A 26,166-nucleotide genomic window follows, 5' to 3' on the forward strand; every position below is an offset into this window, starting at 1 on the left:
GATCAGCTCTCTGTGTCCAGCTCCACAGTGTCCTACAGCAGAGGGAACAGATCAGCTCTCTGTGTCCAGCTCCACAGTGTCCTACAGCAGAGGGAACAGATCAGCTCCCTGTGTCCAGCTCCACAGTGTCCTACAGCAGAGGGAACAGATCAGCTCTCTGTGTCCAGCTCTACAGTGTCCTACAGCAGAGGGAACAGATCATTTCTCTCTTTGACGTCCAGTTCTTCAGTGTACTACAGGAGAGGAAGCAGCACTGATTCTTAAAGCATTTTTACTCTGAACATCTTTACTGGCCAAGTTATTTTTCCTAATATAACAGAGTGAATTTCAAATTCTTGAACCATGGCAAAAACCGCTTGTAATTTCACGGAGCTGTGCTAGTGAACTCACCCTGGTAGCAGAAGAAAGGCTGGATATTGGTACAGAGCTCATCCCCCCACTGGCCCTGGGCTCCAGGACTCAGATCCAGAGTCACACAGGTCGCGCTGTTACCCCAGTTACTTGGCTCCCCCTTCTTCCAGTTTCTGAAGTCATAACGACTTGAGTCGGACCACTCCCAGGGCTCATTGAACAGCCCGATCCAGAAGACGCTGCCCAGAGCCGCCTCCCTCACTGCCTGGTTCTCTCTGGGGCTGCTGATGGTGACCAGGTCAGTGTGCTGCTGTCTGCAGTGATCTCGAGCGGCTGCCCAGGTCTTGTTCTGCTCAATCAGGGTGTAGGTCCTGGAGCCCTGGCTGGAGTCTGAGAGAGACACACAGGCTCAGACAGGAGGGGTTTTGTGAGGCTGACAGTTGGGGTGCTGTTGGGGTTTGGGGGTGAGAGAGGAGAGCGGCTGAAGATGAAATTCAAAAAGATTTTTTATAGACTTTAAGACAAGATAAGTGTAGGGTTTTGCAAGAAGGTAGACTTATAGAGGAGACTAGAGTGTTTGTGTTGACACCTCATTTCATTCTTCTAGACAATGTAGGAAAGCAATTAGAAAGGCAACAAAATATGCTAGGATGCATAGTTTGAAGGGAGTGTCCCACACTGATCAACTGAAGGAACTGAGTCTCTTTAGTCTGAAGGCAGTGTCCCAGACTGACAGGCTGAAGGAACCGAGTCTCTTTAGTCTGAAGGGAGTGTCCCACACTGACAGACTGAAGGAACCGAGTCTCTTTAGTCTGAGGAGTTCTACACTGACAGGCTGAAGGAACTGAGTCTCTTTAGTTTGAAGAGTGTTCTACACTGACAGGCTGAAGGAACCAAGTCTCTTTAGTCTGAAGGCAGTGTCCCACACTAACAGGCTGAAGGAACCGAGTCTCTTTAGTCAGAAGAGTGTTCTACGCTGACAGGCTGAAGGAACCAAGTCTTTTTAGTCTGAAGGGAGTGTCCCACACTGACAGGCTGGAGAATCTGAGTCTCTTTAGTCTGAAGGGAGTGCCCTACACCTACATGCTGCAGAAACTGAGGCAGCATTTCGGTCTTGAACAGAGAAGACTATTAGAGAAACTGATACTAATATTCAAAATCCTCAAAGGCATCAACCCAGAGGAGTGCTTCAGAATTAACAATGATTCTTTTTTACACAAAGGGTGGTGGGAGTGTGGATCACACATCCCATCCATGTTGGTGAAGCTGATACCCTGAGTCCTCTCAAGAAATCCTGCAATCAGGACAGAAGGCACTACTTTACGCAGACTGTTGCAGGAGTGTGGAAGCTGGTGAGTCATGTTGTTGAAGCCTAGTGTCGGCTCTTTCGGCAGTGTGGCAAGAAGCAATGTTTAAAGATAAAGTCCCCACGAGACGATGGCGAAAGAGGGAACGTTTGTCCCACGTTCCACCTTGCGAATGGCTGGTGTCACCGGGCGCTCCGCCGTACCTGTGTAGCACATGAAAGACAGCTCCTGCTCACAGGCCGCGTCATGCCAGTACCCCTCGGCGTCGGCTGCCGCGCAGAAGCCCTGCGTCTGCCAGCTGGCGTAGAGCAGGCTCTGCCCGTCCGCCCACTGCCAGGCCTGCCGCTTGTAGTACAGTCCGATCCACACGTTCGGGTAGCTCTGGGAGATCTGCTGGGCCTCAGCCGGGCTGCGGACCGTGGCCAGGTCTCGGCCCGCTCTCCTGCAGAAGGCCTGGCCCTCGGGCCACGTCTTCGTCACGCTCCCCACCTGGCACCTCTGTGTGATGGGAGCTGAGCTGTTGGCTGGAACAGAAATCAATAACACGCCAAGTGGATGAGCATCACCATTGAGCCCTTCATAACCGTATACAGTATGACCTTTGAGCCCTTTGACACCTATACATGACCTTTGAACCCTTTGACACCTCTACATGGCTTTGAACCCTACACAATATCTTTGCATGGCTTTTGCCACCATCGATGAAAGCTTTAATAATGGTTGTTCCTTGTGTTTATATAGTGCCTTTCATTCCAGAGGGATTCCTGCTCCAGTGCAGCCCCACCTGGGTGACACACAGCTTCCTCCCAGCACGCTGATCGGGGGGAGGAGAGAGAAACTGTGGCCCCAGAACAGTAATGGGGAACCTGAGGGAGGACAGACTGTTCAAGACTGGGCTTCAGCCAGGGGGACTTTTGCAAGCAGTCATGGGACCTCCGTTGACCAAGCACAGTCAGGACCTTTTCATAACATCTCCTCTGATGGGTGAGCACTGCCTACCACACAGTGTCCCTCATCGCCATACTGGGAAACAAATTCTGGATATTCTGGTCTAGAGGGAAGAGCGCCCCCTACTGAACTCCCAACACCACTTACAGCAGCCACCTGGTTTTCTCGACCTGGTCCTAGATATCCAAAGTCCAGTTATAGATCAACTCTTTCTAAAGATTGGCAATGCCTGTAAGTACTGATGAATCAACCTAGTAGTCTGTTCAGTTAAGGGCTGTGTATTTGAGATCTGAAGAGTACTTAGATTGTAAATGATCTCTAAATGACTATAGTACTGTGGTACTACTGTAGCAAATTACCTGTCTGATTAAGCACTTTAGAATTATTTCATTGTTTCATATGTTAGAAACTGGAGATTTAATGGTAATCTACTGGACTGGGCCTCTCTAGGATCAGGACTGGAGACCCTCTGATTGAGGGGGGACCTGTAAGACTCACTAAACTGGGGGTGGAGCCCCTCTGATTGAGGGGACCTATAAGACTCACTGGACTGGGGCTGGAGCCCCTCTGATTGAGGGGGACCTGTAAGACTCACTGGACTGGGGCTGGAGACCCTCTGATTGAGGGGGATGCTGGACTGGGGCCTGAGACCCTCTGATTGAGGGGGACGCTGGACTAGAGGTCTCTCATTTCAGTGCCGACCAAGCCCTTAGCTTCTGACATCTGACCAGATCAGGCTACCAGGAGATACCTCTACCTCTGCTACTAAGAGGTGCACGTGTGCAGGGGTTTCACATGATCCCTGCTCTGTTACAGCCAGCTATCCCTACCTCAGGCAAAATGAACTGAATCAAATTCCACATTTTCCAACACTGAAACCTAGCATACGCTGTTAGCAGGAAAAGGCAAATACATAGTTCAATATAGGCTTTACAAGTGGAGCAGCCAGGAGACTGACCTGTACAGCACAGGACGTTGTAGCTGGTGCTGCACCCCATGTCGTACCAGCCCAGGGAAGTGGACACCACACATTTCTGATCGTTTAGAAGATTGTTGGGCTGTAATGTTACCCAGTGTCGGACTGTGGAGTTTCCCCCATCAGACCACTCCCAGGGCTCGTTGAACAGCCCGATCCAGAAGACTCTGCCCAGAGCCGCCTCCCTCACTGCCTGGTTCTCTCTGGGGCTGCTGATGGTGACCAGGTCAGTGTGCTGCTGTCTGCAGTGATCTCGAGCGGCTGCCCAGGTCTTGTTCTGCTCAATCAGGGTGTAGGTCCTGGAGCCCTGGCTGGAGTCTGAGAGAGACACACAGACTCAGATAGGAGAGAGTCCTTGGTTCTCCAGTCTGTCAGTGTGATACACTCCCATCAGACTAAAGAGACTCAATTCCTTCAGTCCGTCAGTGTAGGAAACTGCCTTCAGACTAAAGAGACTCAGTTCCTTCAGCCTGTCGGTGTAGGACACTCCCTTCAGACTAAAGAGATTTAGTTCCTTCAGCCTGTCAGTGTGGGACACTGCCTTCCGACTAAAGAGACTCGGTTCCTTCAGCCTATCAGTGTAAGACTTTCAGAAATGCAAGTATGGAGATTTGACCTTGAGGAGCCTGGATCTGGGTCTCCAGTGTCATCTTTGGGAACCTGGACCTGGGTCTCAGCCAAAGCCTCTTACCGGTGTAGCACATGAAGGGGAAGCTCCTGTCGCACTCCGTGTCCTCCCAGCTCCCCTGCGGGTTCATGGTGGCGCAGAACAGGTAATGGTTCCAGTTGTGGTAGCTGACCGCTGCCCTGCTGGCCCACCGCCAGTCGATCTCCCCGCGCTGCAGCCCAATCCAGGCCCTCGCGGTGGCCCCTGGCCCCGCCTCCCGCACGAGCTGCCCCAGTTCTCTGCCGTCCTCCACCACGGCCAGGTCAGTGTGGGTCTGCCGGCAGTAGCTCCGGGCCTGATCCCAGGGCAGGGGGCGACTGATGTAGTAGTGCTTCCTGTTGTGGGCGAGAGTCGCTGCGCACAGCCCTGCGGAGCACAGCAGCCACCCGGAGGAGGACAGAAGTTAATCTGTGGATGTATAGCGCCTTATTACTAAACATCCGAGAGCGAGCAGAATTCACAATGGGGCCAGTGCAGTTCAACAATGTAATTGCCTCTGTGTCCCCAAGTGTATCATTAACAGACTCAGGAGCTCTTTTATCTCCTCTGCAATCTCACGCTCACAGGAGGTAAAATAACTCTCTGATCTCCTGCAGCGCTGTTGTCCTGAATTCTTAGTTTGTGTTGATTCTTTGTATTGTTTTGATGGGCTGGACTCATGATGGACTGGCGTCCCATCCAGGGTGTACCCTGCCTCGTGCTTGTTGCTTGCTGGGATAGGCCCCGGCTCCCCCACGGCCCTGAATTGGGAGAAATGGTTAGAAAATGGTTGAAGGGATACAACGGGTCTCGATGATTCTACTCACCGGCGAGTACCAGGGTGATCAGTCTGCTCTGCTCCATTACTGCCGGCCCTGCATGGAGTGTAACACGACAGCAGGTTACAGGACAGCACCGACTGGGGCCCAGCTCTAACGATGCTCCACGCAGAGGGAGCGAGTCTGATCTAACACGTTCTAGGTTCCAGTTCTGATAAATCCTGTATACAAACACCAGTCTGCATCTCTGAGCTGGACAGACCCGTCATAGAGAGACACCCCTGTTTCAGTCTGATACCCCAGGGGTGCATTTGAACAAGCATTGCACAAACGTTTGACAAAGTCCCCCTTACGCTCAGCAGCTGAGCTAACCCCCCCACCCATCGCTGACAGCTCACGTTGGTCTTTTCCAGCACGTCCAACCCCATGCAGATTCCTGTAGGGCGGATGTTTCTGGTGGTGAGCAGGGCAGATCGTGCTGTGTTTCCACCCTCGATCCGAAACTGGGCTGGGATCCGAACCGAGGAGGGTCAGATCACACCAGCCCTGTACCCCAGCACTGAAGGGACAGATCAAAGTCTTACCTGTGCTCAGGGGCGATGTGGCCTCTGTCTGTGCTCCACACTGCTACGCTAGCCTTTGCTTGTTTTGGGATTTACATAAAGCAACCATGTCCTGAGGCCCCGCAGGGCTTTAACCCTTTCTGGGCTCAGCCCTGCCTGAGCTTCGCTTCCCAGCAGCACTCCCAGATTTCAAATCAACTTCAGTATGCTTAACAAACAGAGGGTGACTAAGAAAGCCAAAAGCATCAGGGAGTGTGTGTGTTTCACCCCCTCCATCGCGAATTCCCCCATGTGCCCCCAGGTGTAAAACCAACCGACTCAGAAATCTTTCATCCCCACTGCAATCACACTCTTAAACAATACAAAGTCACTACCTTGCCTCTTGTTTCTTTTTTCCTGTAACACTACTGTTTTCTCTTCCCTTTTGGTGTTGTTTATTTGTCATTGTGTTGTGTTTGACTGTGCCATGAAACAAATTTCACCTGGGGGACAATAAAGCTTGAATTGAATGGAATTGAAATCACCCCACCTGCCCCATCCCCCAGCCTCCTGCCCAGTCCGTGTGGGAGTACCAGTTGACCTTTGGAAGAACCTGGGCCAGAGCATCACCAACCAGAGGCAGAGACGGAAAATATGTGGAAGAGCACTAAAAACCAAGAATGGACGGCCCTCTCTTGCACAAAGGGTGGTGGGAGTGTGGAACAAGCTGCCCAGCCATGTTGTTGCAGCCGATACCCTGACTTCTCTCTGGACATGGCAGGATGAGATCCTTGAATTCATGAAAAATAAAATTGAAAAGATGTTTGTCAAACCTTCTGTACTGGCTCTCTGCGGATTCAGGGCTGGACGTGCCTTTATAAATGCCTTTATTAACTGTAGAAGCTGGAAAGAGAACATGCAAACTCCACAAAGATAGCTGTGGCTTTCTGGAGAAATTGGTGTATTGTGTGTGTGTGCCGTGTGAAGGACTGTTGTCCCATCCAGGGTGTACCCTGCCTTGGGCCTGTTTCTTGCCATGATAGGATCTGTGACTCCGAATGGGAAGACGTGTTTGGCTAGAAGGCTTGCGATGGCACTAGACTTCAGGACCACAGCCCTGCGGCTCTGGTCATTCTCTCGTGTCGATCAGCTGCTGACGAATTGTTTCTGTTGATGAATCAACATGCTGTAACTCTCCTCTCACTGGCAGAAGCAGAATGCAGTGATGTGTTTTCAGGTGTCCTGAGGTTCTGAAAAAAACGTTCATCCGCAGACTTGTCTCTCTTGTGCGGGTGAGCCGATTTGGTTTCGGTGCTCCTAAATCGGGAAAACTCTTCCCGCACCGGAACAGCAGAACAGTCTCTCTCTGCTGTGTGGATTACCAGATGTTTTTCCAGGTTTTCTAATGCGCTGAAACTTCTCCCACGCTAAGAGCAGCAACACGCTCTCTCTACCTAGTGTGAATTTGATTGGATTTTTTTTCACGGCAGCCAAACGACAGAGCCTCCTTCGCGGTGCGGTAGCAGAACGGTTTCTCTCCTGAGCTGATTTGCCAATGTCCTTTCGTTATTGCTAACTTCATCCAAGTTCAAACAAGTAAAGGTTTGTTCCATGCTGAAAAGAGAATAAAGGAAACGTTTCGGCTGTGGAGCGTGAGGGAGAGAGGGAAACCGGCAGTTAATGAAGCCTGGGAGAAGAAAAGACACGGTAGTTGAGAGGAGGCAGGGAGCAGGAGTGAAGGAGTAGCGACACTCTTGGGGAACGGGAGGGAGACGAGTCTGCCGTTGAGAGAAGGGGGAAGGTGTGATCCTAGTTTCAGGGTCATTTTGGCTTCGGATGTCTTTTTGCAATAGGAGTTCCGAAACCCCTCTGAGGGGACGCAGAGATCAGCATGATCATGATCAGTATGACCATGTCGGTAGGTTAACTGGCTTCTGTGAAAACTGAAAGTCCGTGTCTGTCTGCCCTGTGATTGTATCCCGGGTTGGCCCCCCTGCAGGCTTGGGCTGTATAAAGCGGTTAGGGAACGGCCGGAGCGCAGCAGTGACTCCTCCGCACCAGCAGGCGGAGCTGCTGAAACCCCGCGGTGGAGATGAACCGAAAACAAACCTGGACAGGAAACACGAGGATCTTTGTTGACAGGGGACCGCACGGCATCCGTTACCGTACAACAACAGAATAGAACGCCGATAATAATCATCCTAAGAAATATGATTTCACACCTGAAGAAGGCTCCACGCCCGAAACATTGTGTTTTCTTTCTTCTCTTTTCAGCACGGAATAAATCTACTTGTTCCTTTGCAGCCTACGCATGCTGACGCAGCTACCCACCTGAACTATCATAAGAAATATTATTTGTAAAGCAACCTGCTTAAAAATAGTTAATTTTTGGTGCACTGCTCGTATTGAAGTTTTACGTGGGAAAGAAAGGAGCGTGAAATTTGAAGCAAAGTGGGAAAATAGAGTCGAAACCATTGTGCGCCTATATACGAGCCCATACGGCAACATGCAGGTCATAGTATTCTTTTTTAATGTTTTATTTTTTATATCTTTTATGTACAAAAAAGGAAAATACACCAAACAAGGGTATACACATACAGATGTCACAGCATGACAGAACAAAGGTAACATCAAATATGTTTGTTAACCAACTCACCAAGCATAAATATTTTTAAATATGTTTAGTGAATTTGAGTATTGCTTAAATGAGTTAGAAATTTATTTAAAGCACCTGGAAGGTTTTTTTTTTTTACTCTACACATTTGGTAAAATTTTGCCAACATGAGAATGTCATTTAACATTATATGAACTTCTTGGGTAGTAGTATTCACTCCAGAGTAGCTGCAGCCCATATTGGCAACATAACTCTGCTCTCCTCCTCACTGATAGCTGAAGTGTGGGGAGCGTTCTGGCGCACTATGGCTGCCGTCGCATCATCCAGGTGGGGCTGCACATTGGTGGTGGAGGGGAGTCCCCATTACCTGTAAAGCGCTTTGAGTGGAGTGTCCAGAAAAGTGCTATGTAATTATTTAAACTGTTACTGTGGATGATGCAACAGCAGCCATAGTGCGCCAGAACTCTCACCACACATCAGCTATTAGTGGAGAGGAGAGCAGAGAGTAATGAAGCCAATTTATAGATGGGGATTATTAGGATTGGTAAGGGCCAATGGGAAATTTAGCCAGGATGCCGGGGTTACACCCCTTCTCTTTTTGACAAATGCCCTGGGATTTTTAATGACCACAGAGAGTCAGGACCTCTGTTTTACATCTCATCCGAAGGACAGCGTCTTTTTACAGTACAGTGTCCCCGTCACTACACTGGGGCATTAGGACCCACATGGACCACAGGTTGAGTGCCCCCTGCTGGCCCCACTAACACCTCTTCCAGCAGCTGTAGTTTTTCCCAGGAGATCTCCCACCCAGGTACTGACCAGGCTCACACCTGCTTAACTTCAGTGGGTTACTAGTTGTGAGATGCAGGGTGATATGGCTGCTGCTAGTTTATGTTATTATTCTTGTAGCGCCAATTGATTTTGTAGTGAATTTTGAGATTGCTCATTTTATCCATCAGACATTCCATTTATGGTGTAAATTGTTTTTCTGTTTTGCTTCCATTTCCAATCTTGGCTTGCATTGTGTAGTGTCTTCTGTCCTGACCGGAGGGTCTCATCCAGCTGTGGGATATCAGCTCAACACAGTTGGGCAGTTTATTCCGCACGCCCACCACCCTTTATGTAAAAAGCCATCTCCTCAGATTTCTATGAGGTCCTGTGCCAAAACTGTAGAAATCTGTAAATTGTGTTGTAAATTGCAATTGTGTAATTTATTGTATCCTATTTTTTTATTTTCGTTAATCTAATCCCTGTAAATTCCTGTCCTTCTAGTCTTCTATCCCTCTTAACAAGCTCGCGGATAAAGCATTTCATTGCCGACAACACCGCTGTATGCTGTTCTGTTCGTGCATTGATAAATAAACCTTGACTGATTGATTGAAATCGTTCGCTATTCCCTGCGTCATATGTGTAACATTATTGAAGACCTCCCAGAAGAGCACAGAAAACCAGCTTTGTACCTCTAGTATCGATTTAATTGTCATAGTCTTGTGTTTATGCGCAACTGAGCTGGCTCTTGGGATGTAATACAACGGTTTGGCCAACAGAAACAAAGACGTTTAAGTACCATCTTTTAGAGGTGTCATTTATTTTCAAACTCCCTTCTGTATTGAGCCCATAAGCATTTAACCATTTCATGGAAAACATCCATCCATTTTTCTCGCCCCTTCTACCAATTCAGGGTTGCAGAGGAGCTAAAGTCTATCCCAGCAAGCAACAGGCACAAGGTGAGATACACCCTGGCCAGGACTCCAGGACCGGGGAGTTGACATCAGTGAGCTACAATAACACACACCAGGATTTGTTGAGATTCAAGGCTCTCCTAGAGCCCTGGCCACAGCCTCCATGCCTTTTGACTGTGGGAGGAAACCTGAGGTGACCCATGCAAGCACATGGAGAACATACAGACTCCACACAGACAGCACCCCAGGAATTAACCCAGCGCTACAAGGTAGCGACGCTAACCACTATGCCACCATGCTGCCCTGTTAAATAAACTACTTTTGCCAAAAAAATGGAAAGCATACATTTTGTTTAAAAAAAATCTCTTAAGTTTCTTTGTGCATTTCAAAATATTGCAGCGAATGTGCTTCTCATGGCTCTGAGAAGTTCTGAATGGAGAATTCAGTGCCTAGAGTAATGCTTAGATTTCAGAACACAAGGGATTAGACACCATTGTTGAAACTGATACTTTCCCCAAGATCCTTCTGGATAAACCCCACTGCAACTTGGTTGAATCAGCAACTAAGAGAACCAGCTGGACTCATCCGTAGCTCTCCTGCTGGTTCTGAGAAGCAGCTGCACCAGCAACAGTGAGAAGGCACTACTTCAGCCAGAGCCATCTAACCAGCTGCAGCTCACAGCTCACAGCTGGCAGCCCACTGAAGCTCAGCAAGTATAAGCCTAGTCAGCACCTGGAGGGGAGACCTCCTGGGAAAAACAAAAGTTCCTGCTGGAAGAGGTGTTAGGGGGACCAGTAGGGGGCGCTCACCCTGCAGTCTGTGTGGGTCCTAATGCCCCAGTATAGTGATGGGGACAGTATACTGTAAAAATGTGCTGCCCTTTGGATAAGACATAAAAAACAAAATCCACAGCATAACTACTGTGTTTCATTTCTTTACAGCATGGGATAAACCTCTACTTGTTCCTGTGCTGATAGGTGAATTGGCTCCTGTGAAACTGGCCCTGGTGTAAGTGTGTGTGAGTGTGATGGAGGGTTAGAAAGTGAGAGGAGAGGAGTCTTCTTTCTGTCCTTTAACATGGTGAATCTGCTGGCAATACTGCTTGGTATGTGCTTAGGGGCCGTCAGAGGCCAGAAGCTCAGCGCCTCAGGAAACTGTTTAACCCAAAATAGAATTACCTGCTTCGTTACACTCGGGACTGTCCTCTTTTCCTCCAGAGGGATTGAGTGGTTGTGTAACTCTGAAGAGATCAGAATACATTGGCACGGGCTCATATGGGTTCTGACAAGGAGACAGTACCCCTCCTGCATTATCCTATGCTAAACTGTCCAGAATAAAATTCCTGGTTGCCATTTAGTTATGAAGTTCCCGGTACTTTTGGGTTATTTCCTTTCAAACAGACCCCTGGGGGTATCTTGTCAAACACCAACGCTGCCTCTTCTATGGTTGTGTGAGGGTTTAGTTATTCCTCTGTGTGTGTGTGTGTGTGGGGGGGGGGGGGGTGTATCTCTCATCAATAACATATCCCAAGTGAAGCAAAATCACTATTACTAAATCACTCAGATCTACATGGTCATCGCTCCTCCTGCTCTTGGGTCCTGGGTCCGAATGTGGTCTGAGCAACCTTCTGTGTGGAGTCTGCATGTTCCAAACACGTGCTGGCTGGGTTGTCCAATGTACTGTAAAGGGGAGTTTTAATGTGTGAGGGTTGAAGCCCTGGGAGAATAGCGCCCCCTACAGGCTGCTGACTCGGTGTGCCCTCTGTGCATCCCGGATAGTCAGTTTGTCACAGCCCTTATCTGGAACGTGCAGCTTTCTACTATTAAACGGATGGATTTCTACACAACAGCTTTTGAACGGGAAATGTATTCTAACCGTCTCATTTTGCAAGGAGTTTCTGAAACTCCTTGCGCTAAGTGCTCTGAAAAGACGAGCCGGGGTCCTGCTCTCAGGGCTGTGTCAGCACGGAAGGGCATGCGGAAAATAAGCATTTTTAGCTTCAATAACTGCACCCAAAATGGTAAGAGCAAAGTTGGGAGCACACAGCCGAGTGCTGATGTGAAGTGTTATTATGTTTAAGAGAGAGAAAGTCGAGTGAAATATCAAAAGTGAAAATAATTGCTTATTTTTCCTGATACGCTGTGTAACCTCAACTTCCGCGCGAGTGATGCAATAAGTTTCATAAATCTACTCTTCTGCATATAAAAGCTTTAATTCAACCACTACACTACAGCAGCGCGGGTTTTCTTGTTCACCTGAAGTCATCGTCGCCTGTGCGGAGCGTGGGAAGATTTGGGGAGTCCTGCAGTGACGTGTTAAATCCTTGCAAAGTCATTTTCACATTTAAAAAGATAAAAATAAGACAATATCAGCTTTTCAGCTGGACCTTTTATGCTTTTTTTTTTACAGAAGGTTAGACATTTATAAATCTAGATCAGGCATTCGCTTCTGTCCCGGGTATGAAACTGAGATATGAACAGCTCCTCACCTGGGACAAACGGTAAGTCGTTCCAATTACGGCTCAGCCTGACTAGTTTGGCGCAGCTCCACGGCCTTAAACTGGGTACCAATTAAAAAAAAACTGTTGGTACCAGGCGTGCTGGTCCCTAGGTCAGGAGTTAGGGTCCTCTGTCATTGAGTGTACTTCTTATTACTGACCGGTAATCGTTGTATTAAATCCAATTGCAACACAGTTTTACTTTGCTTAGACCAGAGCGTATTTTGCACGTTTTTGGTAGAAAAAAAAAGGCGCTGGCTGGAAATGTAAATCGCCTCTGCCAGAGGCGTCAGCTATCGGTGAAGTGTGGTAAGTGGCTCCGGCTGGGGGTCACGGCGCGTCACTCCGGCTCCGGGAGCAGGCGGGGTGCGGGGCTGGGCCGGGTCGGGCGCCGCAGACACACGCAGCGCGACGGCGGCAGGGCTGCACGGACTCGCCGGTCTCAGTCTGCCTGCATCTGGCCAGCAGTGCCTCCCCAACGCGCGTCCACAGCGGTTTATTTCCCCTTGTACGCAACTAGCCAAAACAACCGGGTTGTGATTCCACCGGAAGGGGCACAGGGAGACCTGCCGCCGCGGAGGTGAGTTTTCCAGGGAGGAGGATCCGACTTTAGTCCGGGGATCGAGGGGTTTGCAGAAGTGGGGAGGCCGCGGAGGGAAGACTTTTTTTTTCCCCCACAAAGTTTTTTTTTTTTTGGAAAGGGAAAGGGAGGCTTTAGTAGGTGATAAAGGGAGTTTATTCTTACAAATTACGGAAGCCGTCCTTTACGCTTTGCTTTTTCGAAGCCGGACCTGGTCGATCTGAGGGTTTGTCTCGGCGTGAGTCCGGACTCGGCGAGAGCCGCCGCCGCCGCCTCCGCCTGCAGGGACGGGGGACAAAGCGGGCTCTCGGCTCCCTGCAAGACCCCTGAGCGGGGGTAAGGGGGAAATCCTACGGATCTGGGAGAAAACATGGCTTCTGGGGCCTCTTCACGGGGCGGGGGGGGGATTTGGAAGCTGATGGACAAAAGATGTCTTTACTTCCCCTCTACTCCCGAGGGATTGAATGAAGCCTTTCACAGGGAGCTCGACACAAACAGGTCCTGCCTTCCTGCCTCCCGGACCGGGGTTAGCCGCAGAAAGCGTACAGCAGCTCATTTAGCAGGGATTTCGTGCACTCCGAGTAGGTGGTCGACGGTATTTTCTTTGCGTTTTATGTTTTTTTTTTTAATTTAATGTGGCTACTAACTACTCCTTTTTCTAAAAAAAAAACCCTGGTCGGTGGCGCGTAACCCGAGCCGTGCAGGGATGGGGGTTGCGCTTCTGGGGCCCGGGGTTTGTTTTGAAAAGCGATGTGATGTTCAGCGGCGGTTTTAATACCGTCCGTCCGCACGAACAAGGCAAAGCAACGGCCTTTTCCCCGCTTATCCTCGAAAACCTTCGGGATCGTCGGACTCGAGCGCCGCTTCTCCCGTGTACCGAGGCGGAATTATCACCGGTTTCATAATTATTTCTGAGGGGGTAAGACAGTTGATTTCATAGCCTGCCCGTTACTCCTAACACTATACCGTGTGTGTAGTGTGGTGCTCTGGACTTGTGACGCACAAGGTCGCGGGTTCGAAACACAGCTGTCATACCCTCTTCACCCCTCGCTCGGATAACCTTTAATAAATGCGATGTCGTCTAAATGCGCCTCAGCATGGGAATAGTTTTAAATGAGAAGGGGTTCTTAACTTACCCGTGCTGATTGCTTATAAGTGCTGATTCGCATTTGTTGACAAAACATTATATTCCAGTTTTCTGGGTGAAATGAACAGGGTGATGCTGTAGATTTGTAGAGTGCTTTAAGTAAAAGGGTGGCAGCTGAGGCATGCAACACGGCAACAGTAACGATGAGTGTAAGAGAGAGAAGATAAAATCACTTTATTAGCCATATACAATTTCTTGCATTAGGAATTCGTCTTTTTTGCATACCCCAGCTTGCTCTCCATGAAGCGATCTGTCATACCCATTTTTCAGCACTCTTGCAGCCGAGAGGAGGCTGTTCACTGCACTGGATTGCTAATAGCTAATTGATCTGGGGATGTCATCCAGCTGTTTCTTGAAAGAAGTCAGGGTATTGGCTTTAAAAAGTTGGAAGGGCAGCTTGTTCCACACTCCTACTACCCTTTGTGTACAGTAGTGCAGTTTTTCTCTACTTGTTCCTTTGCAGTAAGCGCTGCCCACACACCTCCTTCTTCTTCATACAAAAATATGGTAAAGAGTATCGCTGTTCCCACAACAACTGACAAGGTTTCTTCCCAGACTTGGGGTATTATGTCAGGCTGATGGGCGAAGCTCAAGAGCTGTGTTACTTTGCCCTTTCAAATATGTAGTTCTCCTGGGCCAGTGTGTGCAGGAACTCAAAATCCCAGCAGGCTAAGGTTGTGTTGGATGGCCAATTAAGTGCTTTCCATGTGTTAAGCCATTCATTCAAGCGGGTCTCATTGTATAGAAAGTGTCTCTCTGGGAGACCACAGCTGGGGGCCAAGCAGAGGGAAGGATGAAGAGTGAAAAGCGCTGGGCCCCTTTGAGATGGAAAAACACTACGTGAATAAAATGCAGGGGATTATTATTATTATTGGCCGCTGCTCCTCGCTGTGCTAGGGACCGTGCGATCAAGTCCAGGGGGAAGTAAGGAGTGTCCCATTAACATCTGGCAGTGTTTATTTGTGTGAAGTAAAACAGGCTAGATAATTTATTGTCCACTACTGTGGAAATTTCTTTGGCTTTTCCCATAAAAGTACAAAACACACAAGCAAGACATAAAAGTCACATGAAATCACAACAGCAGAATGTAATAACATCAATACACAGATAAGTAAATGGGTAGAGGGGGGGACTCCAATGACATACCTTCATTGAGCAGTTTTATTGCAGAGGGGGCAAAGCACTTCTTGCATGTTTTGGTTTAATTTGGTCCCCATTATGAATTTAGATGGAGAGGGTGTGTGGAATTCGCTGTGATGTTCCTTGCGATTCTGAGAACTATATTATAATATACAAAATAATTTCATAACCACACTGAAGTACAAACGCCACAGTTTTAATATACTCCGCACGATGGCAGGTCTGTTTCTTAGAAACCCCATTTGCTTCAGTGATATTGTCACGCTCCTCGGGAATGAAATGATCGATTTGTACGCTCGGCAGAATCTGGGCATTGTGGGAGGTGCTGGATATGAACGGGACGCACTGTCCTAACCAGAGCCTGTCTTCCTGATATCTGGCCCCCAGGAGCCCGCTGTTCCCCTGCCGCTCGCCCCGCTGCGGATCGGGGACCACGCGGAGCACGAGCTGCCCGAGGCCGGGAGAGCTCGTCCCTGCGCTTCCCAGGAGCGCCGCCAGGATCCCGGACTGACTTCCCGGGGGGCAGGGGGGGCGCGAGGTGGGATGTAAGCTCACGCCGCGATGAACGGCGCCAGCGAATCTGCGCTCTTCCTCATGGAGGACGACACGTATGTCCGCATCAAAGAGGAGCCAACGGAGGAAGAGGAAGAAGAAGAGGGCGGAGGAGCAGGAGCAGAGAGACACGACCCAGTCCTGTTCCACAACGTGGCGTCCGGTTCTGACGACCCTCCCGGTGCTGCCGGCTCTCCGTTCATCCTGAAGACAGAGGAGGAGGAGGAGGAAGAGGAGGAGGTGGAGGAGGAGGAGGAGGAAGAAGAAGAGGAGGAAGAGGAGCAGGTGGGCGGGGACAGTGGCGGCGGCCGGAAGAGAGCCCACGCTCCGGGCCGCCAGTTGGCACCCACCGGCGCCCGCAGGACCAAGCTGGACCGCCCCCGTGCCCCGCAGGGACCCTCGGACGCTCCGAAGACAGGTAAGGGTGTCCCATCGGTCCTTACAGCCCTGGTGCCGAGCTCCCCGGCGCGGGCGAACCGATCCAGGTTGGACCAGAACCCGTTGGACCACAGTGCTCGTGGTGCCGGTGCCTGAGGGGGTCATGCCCCCAGACGGTGCCGGCCACTACCCGCCCCTGGGATTGTTGTCCGGTTGAGCCCTGCTGCTGGTTCTTCCCCGGTGTCCTGACGGGTTGCTGTTTCCTCTCCCCCAGTGTGCGGGCAGTGCCAGGCCCTGCTGGGCGACCGCTGCGACGCCTGGGGCTCGGCCGTGGTGGCCCGGAACTGCCCCGCCGAACCGGGCCAGGCGCACCGGGCGCGGCTCACCCTGCCCGCCGGGCTGGGCCTGGAGCCCCCGGGAGTCTTCAACCGGGACGCGGAGATCCCCCGCGGGGTGTACTTCGGGCCCTACGAGGGGGAGCCCGCCAGCGAGGAGGAGGCCCTGAGCAGCGCGCACTCCTGGGTGGTGAGTCGCTCCTTCCAGCCCCTTCCCAGCAGCGCCGGCGGCAGGTTTCACGGCCCTGCTTGTGGCTGACGTCTGCTCGTACCCAGCTCATACCCAGGCAAGCTCTTCCTTCAGCGGGTGACCGAGTCCCCTTCTCCTGGTCTCAGCCCTGACGTTTCAGGATGGAGGGGTGTATTTTCTTGGGTGCCCTCTGACATGGGGGTGAGGCGGGGGTTAGGCTCAAGACTTTGATTTTTTTAAGGAAATAAGCCTGATTTTAATATTTGAAAAGCAGTTTCGTATTCTATTGCTTTAAATTAATCCTTTTACCACAATGAGAACATAAAAAATGCTAACAAATGAGGGGAGCCCACTCAGCCTGTCGAGCTCAGTTCACAATTCACAGCCTGTCGAACTAAAGAGACTCAGCTCCTTCAGGCTGTCAGTGTGGGACACTCCCTTCAGACTAAAGAGACCCAGTTCCTTCAGTCTGTCAGTGTAGGACACTCCTTTCAGACTAAAGAGGCTCAGTTCCTTCAGTCTGTCAGTGTAGGACACTCCCTTCAGACTAAAGAGACCCAGTTCCTTCAGTCTGTCATTGTAGGACACTCCTTTCAGACTAAAGAGGCTCAGTTCCTTAACTTTATGAGAGGAAGACCTTTCATTCAGCCACAGAATGTATCTGGTTGATCTCAATCCAGAGTAGCAACATCTTTTTATATAACATGGTGACCTTAACTGTCCCAAGTATTCTAAATGAGACCTTAATGGTGTGTTTGCATGCTGTGTGTGGGATGTAATGGTGAAAAACATTATATGAGCATTATATTCTGAACTTTTAACTCTATTCTTCCGTTTGGTCTGCGAACGGTCTGGAAGATGAAAGTGTGGGTACAGGCTGGGAGAGGCTTTGTTCTGAAAGGCCGGGCTGTTCGCTCTCACTTCCTGAGCTGTTGACATTGTCCCCTCAGATCTCGAAGGAGGGAGGCGGGTTCGAGTTCATCGACGGGGAGAGGGAGGAGAGCGCCAACTGGCTGAGGTGAGACCGGGGCCTAGCGCGGCGCGGTCTGCTCGTTCCCGGGTCCCAAGGCTACAGCTCGCCCGTGACCCCCCCGTGTCTCCCTCGTCCTCTCGGCAGGTTTGTCAGGTGCGCCCGGGACGAGCAGGACCAGAACCTGGAGGCGGTCCAGTGGCAGGGAAAGGTCTTCTTCCGGGCCTGCAGGCCCATCGCCCCGGGCAGCGAGCTGCGCGTCTGGTACTCGGACCGGTACGCGGCCGAGCTGGGCCTCCTGTGGGACCGGCTGTGGGACAGGAAGTGCCGCTCAGAAGGTAAGAGCAGACAGACCTGAAGACGTCCGGTGTTAATGTCCTGGAGTGTCCAGTCAGTGTGTCTGTATGAACCCCTCTCTCTCAGTGCAGTGTTAATGTACTGGAGTGTGCAGTCAGTCAGGGTGTCTGTATGAACCCCTCTCTCTCAGTGCAGTGTTAATGTACTGGAGTGTCCAGTCAGTCAGTGTGTCTGTATGAACCCCTCTCTCTCAGTGCAGTGTTAATGTACTGGAGTGTCCAGTCAGTGTGTCTGTATGAACCCCTCTCTCTCAGTGCAGTGTTAATGTACTGGAGTGTGCAGTCAGTCAGGGTGTCTGTATGAACCCCTCTCTCAGTGCAGTGTTAATGTACTGGAGTGTCCAGTCAGTCAGTGTGTCTGTATGAACCCCTCTCTCTCAGTGCAGTGTTAATGTACTGGAGTGTCCAGTCAGTCAGTGTGTCTGTATGAACCCCTCTCTCTCAGTGCAGTGTTAATGTACTGGAGTGTCCAGTCAGTCAGTGTGTCTGTATGAACCCCTCTCTCTCAGTGCAGTGTTAATGTACTGGAGTGTCCAGTCAGTCAGTGTGTCTGTATGAACCCCTCTCTCTCAGTGCAGTGTTAATGTACTGGAGTGTCCAGTCATTCAGTGTGTCTGTATGAACCCCTCCCTCTCAGTAAAGTGTTAATGTACTGGAGTGTCCAGTCAGTCAGTGTGTCTGTATGAACCCCTCTCTCTCAGTGCAGTGTTAATGTACTGGAGTGTCCAGTCAGTCAGTGTGTCTGTATGAACCCCTCTCTCTCAGTGCAGTGTTAATGTACTGGAGTGTCCAGTCAGTCAGTGTGTCTGTATGAACCCCTCTCTCTCAGTGCAGTGTTAATGTACTGGAGTGTCCAGTCAGTCAGTGTGTCTGTATGAACCCCTATCTCTCAGTGCAGTGTTAATGTACTGGAGTGTCCAGTCAGTCAGTGTGTCTGTATGAACCCCTCTCTCTCAGTGCAGTGTTAATGTACTGGAGTGTCCAGTCAGTCAGTGTGACTGTATGAACCCCTCTCTCTCAGTGCAGTGTTAATGTACTGGAGTGTCCAGTCAGTCAGTGTGTCTGTATGAACCCCTCTCTCTCAGTGCAGTGTTAATGTACTGGAGTGTCCAGTCAGTCAGTGTGTCTGTATGAACCCCTATCTCTCAGTGCAGTGTTAATGTACTGGAGTGTCCAGTCAGTCAGTGTGTCTGTATGAACCCCTCTCTCTCAGTGCAGTGTTAATGTACTGGAGTGTCCAGTCAGTCAGTGTGTCTGTATGAACCCCTCTCTCTCAGTGCAGTGTTAATGTACTGGAGTGTCCAGTCAGTCAGTGTGTCTGTATGAACCCCTCTCTCTCAGTGCAGTGTCCAGGGTGTTGACTCTCTCCCGTCTCTCTCTCCTCAGATGAGGGGGTTGATCTGTCTCCTCAGTGCCGCTCCTGCCCTCACTGCTGCCTCTCCTTCTCCTCGGAGCTCTTCCTCCTCAAGCACGTGCAGAGGACCCACCCGCAGGAGCTGCCGAACGGCGCCGGGCTGGCGGGAGACCCCCCGCCCGAGGGGCCGCCGGCCGGCGGGGGCTGCGCCCTGTGCGGGCGGCCGCTGCCCGAGGGGCCGGAGGCGCACCCCTGCCCCCGCTGCGGGGAGGCCTGCGGCACGCCGGCGGCGCTGCGCGAGCACCGCAAGACGCACGCCGGCGAGAAGGTGCACCACTGCGCCGAGTGCGGCAAGAGCTTCAGCCGGGCGGAGAACCTGCGCGTGCACCAGCGCATCCACACGGGCGAGAAGCTCTTCCGCTGCGACGAGTGCGGCCGCAGCTTCAGCCAGTCGGGCTCCCTGACGCGGCACCAGCGCATCCACACGGGCGAGCGGCCCTACCGCTGCGGCCAGTGCGGCAAGGGCTTCAGCCACTCGGGGGCGCTCACCACGCACATCCGCATTCACACCGGCGAGCGGCCCTACCGCTGCCAGTACTGCGACAAGAGCTTCAACACCGTGGGCTACCTGCGCACCCACGAGCGCTTCCACTCCGGCGACCGGCGCCACCGCTGCGAGCAGTGCGGCAAGATGTTCGCCCAGGCCCGCGACCTGTCCATGCACCTGCGCACCCACACGGGCGAGACGCCCTACTCCTGCTCCTACTGCGGCAAGAGCTTCAGCTTCCTGGGCGACCTGCGGCGCCACGAGCGCGTGCACACGGGCGAGAAGCTGTACTGCTGCCCCGACTGCGGCAGCAGCTTCAGCCGCGCCGGCGACCTCAAGACGCACCGGCGCGTGCACACGGGCGAGCGGCCCTACGTCTGCCCGCTCTGCAGCAAGGGCTTCAGCCAGTCGGGCGACCTGACCAAGCACCTGCGCATCCACACCGGCGAGCGGCCCTACCTGTGCACGCAGTGCGGGAAGAGCTTCACGCGCTCCGGCGACTACAAGACGCACCAGCGCATCCACACGGGGGAGAAGCCCTACCACTGCACCCAGTGCGGGAAGAACTTCCGCGACGTGCGCATCCTCAAGACGCACCTGCGCAGCCACACGGGGCTGAAGCCCTACTGCTGCCAGCACTGCGGCAAGAGCTTCACCCGCCTCTACTACCTGAAGATCCACCAGCAGAGCCACTTGGGGGCCAAGAGCGCCGCCCCGCTGGAGGCTGGGGGCGCTGCGGGACTGGAGCCCCCCCCGGAGAACGGGGCCGCCGCCGCCGCCAGCCCCGCCCCGTCCCCGGAGCGGGAGCCCGAGTCCCCCGGTGGTGCCGCCGCCACCGCCGCCCAGACCCTGGAGTTCCAACAGTGCCCCCTGCAGCCAGGGGGCGGCGACGCGGAGGAAGTGTGACCCGAGGGGGGGGGGGGGGGTAGGCACCCCGTTCCTGTGCGAGGAGCGGGGAGGCTACGCTGACAGCTCCCGCACCCCGCCACACTGCGGTCCACGTCCTGCTCGCTGGCGCCACCTGCTGGACCTCTTTCTCAGAATGTAGAACTGGACTGAACAATGAATCGCTCCCCCCTCCTTCTCTCCCAGCAGCCCTGGGCAGTGGGGGGGGAAGCCAAAAGGTTCTCGCCCTTCCCGCTGGGAGATGAAAATCCCCCCCCCAACCCCCTTCTTTGATACTACATTTTGTTTTCGTTATGTTTTTTTTAAGTCTCAACTCTACCCTGGTCGCAGCCCTGTCCGTGTGCTGGATCAGCTGTTGTGTGTCGAATTGTTGAACTAACTGTACGCTAGTGTGCCCCGTGTCTGTGCTCCGCTCTGTGTGTCTTCCTGCACCCAGGGAATAAAGTTTGTGTGTGAAGCGTCTGCCCCGCGCCTCCTCTTGTGTACACTGCTGTGAAGCAGTCTGCATCAGCGCCATTATTTACACAGAGAGCATATGGAACCAGAGGCAGTTCTGCTAGTGGGGTTTCTGTACGCCTACCCCCCACCCACACCCCTCCTCCTCCTCCTCCTCCCCAGGACCGTGCTCTGTGGACAGGGCTGTGGCTGTCCAACCCAGAGCTGGAGGGGCCCCGTTCTGTGAAGGTACACCCCTGGATGCAGTATTTTTCATCTTGATCTTTTATTGCAGTCCTCCAGGGGGAAGAAAGTGACATCAGACAGCACCCCAGAGAGAGACCCCCCCCTCCCCCCCCAGCGCAGGAATTTCAGGCCTTACAGCCCCCCCAGGAATTGAGCTCAGGGCCCCCAGCTCTGTCTCGGTGGAGTTTGCACGTTCCGCCCCTGTTCGAGTGGCTTTTCTCGAGGCGTGCCGTGTTCCTCCCCCAGGCCGAAGCCCTGCTGCGTGGCGAGTGGGCTTCGCCACAGCCCTGTACTGGATGAAGCGGTAAGAAACCGGACAGCGGCGTGGACACACTCCCGTGTTCTCTAGCCCAGGGAAACAGGGTGGGGGCAGGAATGTCCCCCCGTTCCCTTCTCCGGGCCCGTGACCTCTGACCCCGCGCTCAGCTAGCGGGGGCGGACGCGGCTCATCTCGGACGAGGCGTGCACCCTCTCGTGGGCGTTGAGCTGGTCCTTGCGGCGGAAGGCCTTGGGGCAGACGGCGCAGTGGTAGGGCTTGGCGCCGGTGTGGGCCAGCCGGTGGCGCCGCAGCTGCTCGGCGAAGGTGAAGGCCAGGCCGCAGTCGGCGCAGCGGTGGGGCCGCTCGCCCGTGTGCAGCCGCAGGTGGATCTTCAGGTTGCCCGCCATGCTGAAGCGCCGGCCACACTGCGGGCAGGGGAAGCGCTGGTCCCGGTGCAGCAGCAGGTGCGTCTTGAAGCCCCGCGCGGCGCCGAAGCTCTTGCCGCACTCCCCGCAGGTGTACGGCCCCGGGGCGGCGGCGTCTGCGCACACCCCCGCCTCCTCCCTGCAGCCCCTCTGCCTCGGCCCCGGGAGCGCCGGGGGGGCGCCGCTCTCCGTAGGCCCTTCCCACTCTGCAACAGGAGCAGAGAAAGAGCGGACAGAGCGGGATTAGTTCTCTATCCAGTACAGGGTCACAGGGCAGCAGGAGTATCCCAGCAAGCACCGGGCATAAGGCAGGGTACAGTCTGGACAGGACACCAGTCCATCACAGGACACACACTTTCACACACACTGGACAGGACACCAGTCCATCACAGGACACACACACTCACACACACTGGACAGGACACCAGTCCATCACAGGACACACACACACACTCACACACACTGGACAGGACACCAGTCCATCACAGGACACACACAGACTCACACACCCTGGACAGGACACCAGTCCATCACAGGACACACACTCACACTGGCACCAGGGGCAGTTTTCCCAGAAGCCAATTAACCCTTCAGCATGTCTTTGGACTGTGGGAGGAAACCAGAACACCCAGAGGAAACATGCAAACTCCACACCCATAGCACCCCAGGAGTTGAACCACCACCAGTGTGCAGCCCCTCCTGGATGATGCTCCAGTCTGCTCACACACACCAGCTCTCAGTGGGGAGGAGGGCAGAGTGATGAAGCCACTTCAGAGAGGGGAGTTATCAGGAGGCTATGATTAGTAAAGGCCAGGGGTAAATCTGGCCAGGACAGCGGGGTAACACCCCTACTCTTTTCAAGAAACAACCTTTAATGACCACAGACTCATCCTCTCTCATCCGAAGGACGGCGTCTTTTTACAGCATAGTGTCTCCATCACTATACTGGGGCATTATGACCCACACAGACTGCAGGGTGAGCGCCCCCTACTGGCTCCACTAAATACCTCTTCCAGCAGCAGCCTCAGCTTTCCCAGGAGTCTCCCCTCCAGGTGCTGACCAGGCTCACACCTGCTGGGCTCCACTGGGCTGCCAGCTGGGAGCTGTGGGCTGTTACAGCTGCTTTATCAGAGTGCCCGCAAGTGACTAGCTGGGCCTGCGACTGAAAGCCCACCTGGTCACTGCTGGTCACTGCTGGTCACTGCTGGTCCCCCCCCCTCCCTCCCCAACCAGTACTCACCGGCCGCGCTGACAAGCAGCCCCCCTTCCTGGTCGCTGCCCACGTGGCGGCCCTGACACCTGCCAGCAGGGGGCAGCAGAGAGCCCTCCCCGCCTCCTTCAGGCGGGGGGTCCGAGCCGGACTCGGCAGTCCGGGTCCAGGCCGGGCTGGCGGCCGACCCGGCGGGGTCCACTTCGACGCGCGGCTCGACCTTAATCTCCAGCGACGGCGAGCAGTCCGGGGGGCCGCTGGCGGCGTCCTCCCTCCCCCGGCCGGCCGGCGGAGCGCCGAGGCCCTCCTGCTCCCCTCCCGTCTCCAGGGCGCGCGTCAGGCACTCGGGGCCGAACAGAGCCACCTCCTCCTCCTCCGGGGCTGGTCCTGGGGGGACAGGGCGACACCGATCACCAGGATACACCCCACCCCCGGTTTCCCCCGAACCCCACTGCCGCCGCCGCCGCCGCCTCTGGGCGCGCCTGAGGAGCCCGAGCACCCCCGGCACCACTCCGCGCCAGCAATAAGCGCAGAGGCCCTGACGTTGGGGGCCCCCCGTCATCAGGTTCGGCCGCGGAAAAAAGAAAATCACTCCTCTTTGAAAAGCTGGAAAAAAACGTAAGAGTTTGCGTGCAATTCCAAACCAGGGGTGCTGTCTGTGTGGAGTTTGCATGTTCTCCACACATTTGTGTGGGTTTCCTCCCACGGTCTAAAGACACGCTGGTGGGATAACTGTCTTCAGGGAAGGTCGGTCCAGGTGTGAGTGTGTGTGTCCGTGTGTGCCCTGTGACCGACTGGCACCTGGTCCAGGGTCCGTCCTGTCTTGCGCCGGTTGCTCACAATTGCTTGCTCCTCCAGGACCCTGTACTGAACAAAGCTGCAGAAAAGTGGACGGGTGGATAACTGGTTAACGAGCTGCCATCAGTTTACATCCAGAATGTCCTGGTCTATCCCAGTAGTCAGCCTGGGCTTGAACCACTTGAGTTACTGTGGCACACTGAACAGCAAACAAGTCAATTGTATGGAAGCCCATTAGCACCACATAGAAAAAATATTTATTGGGTTGCACCAAGATAATGCTATATTGCTGTACTGTACTACTTAAACCAAACAGTGCTGCTAACATGACACATTACCAGCACTCTGCTCATCCACTTCTCTTGAAGACAGTACACGTACTCCTTTAGACTAACTCACCTGCACAAAGAGGAGTGTGACTGTTGTTAATATCGATTCTGCTAATGGCACAGTATTATTTCATATATATATATATCGTAAAATATGAATTTATATTAGGCAGTTTACGAAGTACTTACCGCGTTTTAATACCGTCATCTCGTTTAAACTCAGTATCTTGATTAAACAAGATATTATGTAATTGTATTCCTGTATGTCGTTTAAACGAAATAAGTACCACGAGATACCCTTTCTCCGTGGAGCTAATAGGCTTCCTCACAACTGGCGCAGTTCGCTCCAGTTGACAACGGGATCCTTCGGTGTGATTTTGACCACAGCAGTGCTGCGGAGGCAACTCGGCCTCTCCTCCCTACCTGCCGAGACTCGCTGGTCCCCCGGGGCGCTGCCGGACGGCGCCGCGGCCGCACCGCGGGCCTCCCCGCAGCGGCAGCCCAGCGCCCGCGACCGGCGCTCCGCGGCCACGGCCCTCTCCAGGGCGGCCCGGACGTTGTCCTCCAGCAGGGCCAGGCGCAGGTGCAGCACCTCGTTCTCCTGCTCCTTGCGGGCGAGGTCCCCCCGCAGCCGCGCCACGGCGCCCTGGACCAGCAGCGCCACCTCCGACACCGTCTGACTCACCAGCCGCTGCATGACCTCGGACAGCTGGCTGTGGAGATCGAGGGGCGCCGCGGCCTCCTCGCCTCCCATCCTGCGGCGAGAAACGGACAAACCGCAGGCTACGGGGCTGAATCCGCTGGCTGGACACCGCCGGTATAATTATCTTTTTCTCAGAGGTCTTCCTGCCAACACACACACACAATCTAAGGAAAATCTTCCGGGTAACCAGCTTGTAGCCTGGAGTGATTCTAGCCGTAATACATGGTATATGAGAGAACCTTTTTATTATATCAAATATTTTCCTCCATAATTCCAGACATTTCTGCATCTTCCATCCCAATGCCACCTCCATCTCGTATATGTGCTTCACATATAGGAGGGAACCCACTTCATCCACCATGGAGGTCCGAGCGATGAAGAGTTTTTATTTAAATGGCAATGCAGTACACAGATCCTGTGCGCATACTGTGCACAGATTTGGCCATCATGTGTCCCACACTGACAGGCTGAAGGAACTGAGTCTCTTTAGTCTGAAGGGAGTGTCCCACACTGACAGGCTGAAGGAACTGAGTCTCTTTAGTCTGAAGGGAGTGTCCCACACTGACAGACTGAAGGATCTGAGTCTCTTTAGTCTGAAGGGAGAGTCCTACACTGAGTCTCTTGGAAACACATTTTGATCAGCAGCCATATCACCCTGCAGCTCACAGCCTTCAGCCCCCTGGAGCTCAGCAGGTGTGAACCTGGTCAGTACCTGGAGGGGAGACTCCTGGGAAAGATGAGGTTGCAGCTGGAAGAGGTGTTAGTGGGGCCAGCAGGGAGCACTCACCCTGCGGTCTATGTGGGTCCTAATGCCCCAGTATAGTGACTGAGAAACTATACTCTACAAAGGCGCTGTCCTGACTTTCTGTGGTCTTTAAAAATCCCAAGATGTTTCTCGAAATGAGTAGAGGTGTTACCCCGGCGTCCTGGCCAAATTTCCACATGGCCTTTACCAGTCATGACC

General features: G+C 53.1%; 2 protein-coding genes across 4 annotated transcripts; one reads left to right on the forward strand and one right to left on the reverse strand.

The window, feature by feature from the left end:
• Positions 1-11,718: 11,718 nt before the first annotated feature.
• LOC148660807 (uncharacterized) lies at positions 11,719-21,259 on the forward strand. Of its 3 annotated transcripts, none has more exons than XM_088638042.1 (6): positions 11,719-11,865; positions 15,597-16,179; positions 16,414-16,664; positions 17,615-17,682; positions 17,782-17,972; positions 19,377-21,259. In XM_088638042.1, the coding sequence occupies exons 2-6, from the start codon at positions 15,771-15,773 to the stop codon at positions 20,795-20,797; spliced, it is 2,340 nt and encodes a 779-aa protein (XP_088494168.1). In that variant the 5' UTR covers positions 11,719-11,865; positions 15,597-15,770; the 3' UTR covers positions 20,798-21,259. The 3 variants fall into 3 exon arrangements, with proteins under 3 accessions (XP_088494168.1, XP_088494169.1, XP_088494167.1); XM_088638043.1 differs by lacking the exon at positions 11,719-11,865 and adding an exon at positions 12,324-12,345; XM_088638041.1 differs by lacking the exon at positions 11,719-11,865 and adding an exon at positions 12,671-12,922.
• A 242-nt stretch (positions 21,260-21,501) lies between these two features.
• On the reverse strand, positions 21,502-25,401 carry LOC148660808 (uncharacterized). Its single transcript, XM_088638090.1, has 3 exons — positions 24,923-25,401; positions 23,403-23,759; positions 21,502-22,368 (listed from the first exon to the last, which is right to left on the reverse strand). Exons 1-3 carry the CDS (start codon positions 25,251-25,253, stop codon positions 21,905-21,907), a joined length of 1,152 nt encoding a protein of 383 aa, XP_088494216.1. The 5' UTR covers positions 25,254-25,401; the 3' UTR covers positions 21,502-21,904.
• Positions 25,402-26,166: the final 765 nt, after the last annotated feature.

Source organism: Lepisosteus platostomus, chromosome 6 (assembly GCF_059453375.1).
Source record: "Lepisosteus platostomus isolate fLepPlt1 chromosome 6, fLepPlt1.hap1, whole genome shotgun sequence".
Taxonomy (NCBI): Eukaryota; Metazoa; Chordata; class Actinopteri; order Semionotiformes; family Lepisosteidae; genus Lepisosteus; species Lepisosteus platostomus.

Coding starts and splice junctions, on each gene's coding strand:
- LOC148660807 (XM_088638042.1), top strand. CDS start 15,771: ATGAACGGCGCCAGCGAATCTGCGCTCTTCCTCATGGAGGACGACACG. Junction 16,665..17,614: donor GCAGCGCGCACTCCTGGGTG/GTGAGTCGCTCC, acceptor TTGTCCCCTCAG/ATCTCGAAGGAGGGAGGCGG. Junction 17,683..17,781: donor GAGAGCGCCAACTGGCTGAG/GTGAGACCGGGG, acceptor TCCTCTCGGCAG/GTTTGTCAGGTGCGCCCGGG.
- LOC148660808 (XM_088638090.1), bottom strand. CDS start 25,253: ATGGGAGGCGAGGAGGCCGCGGCGCCCCTCGATCTCCACAGCCAGCTG. Junction 23,760..24,922: donor GGACCAGCGAGTCTCGGCAG/GTAGGGAGGAGA, acceptor CTGTCCCCCCAG/GACCAGCCCCGGAGGAGGAG. Junction 22,369..23,402: donor GCTGCTTGTCAGCGCGGCCG/GTGAGTACTGGT, acceptor CTCCTGTTGCAG/AGTGGGAAGGGCCTACGGAG.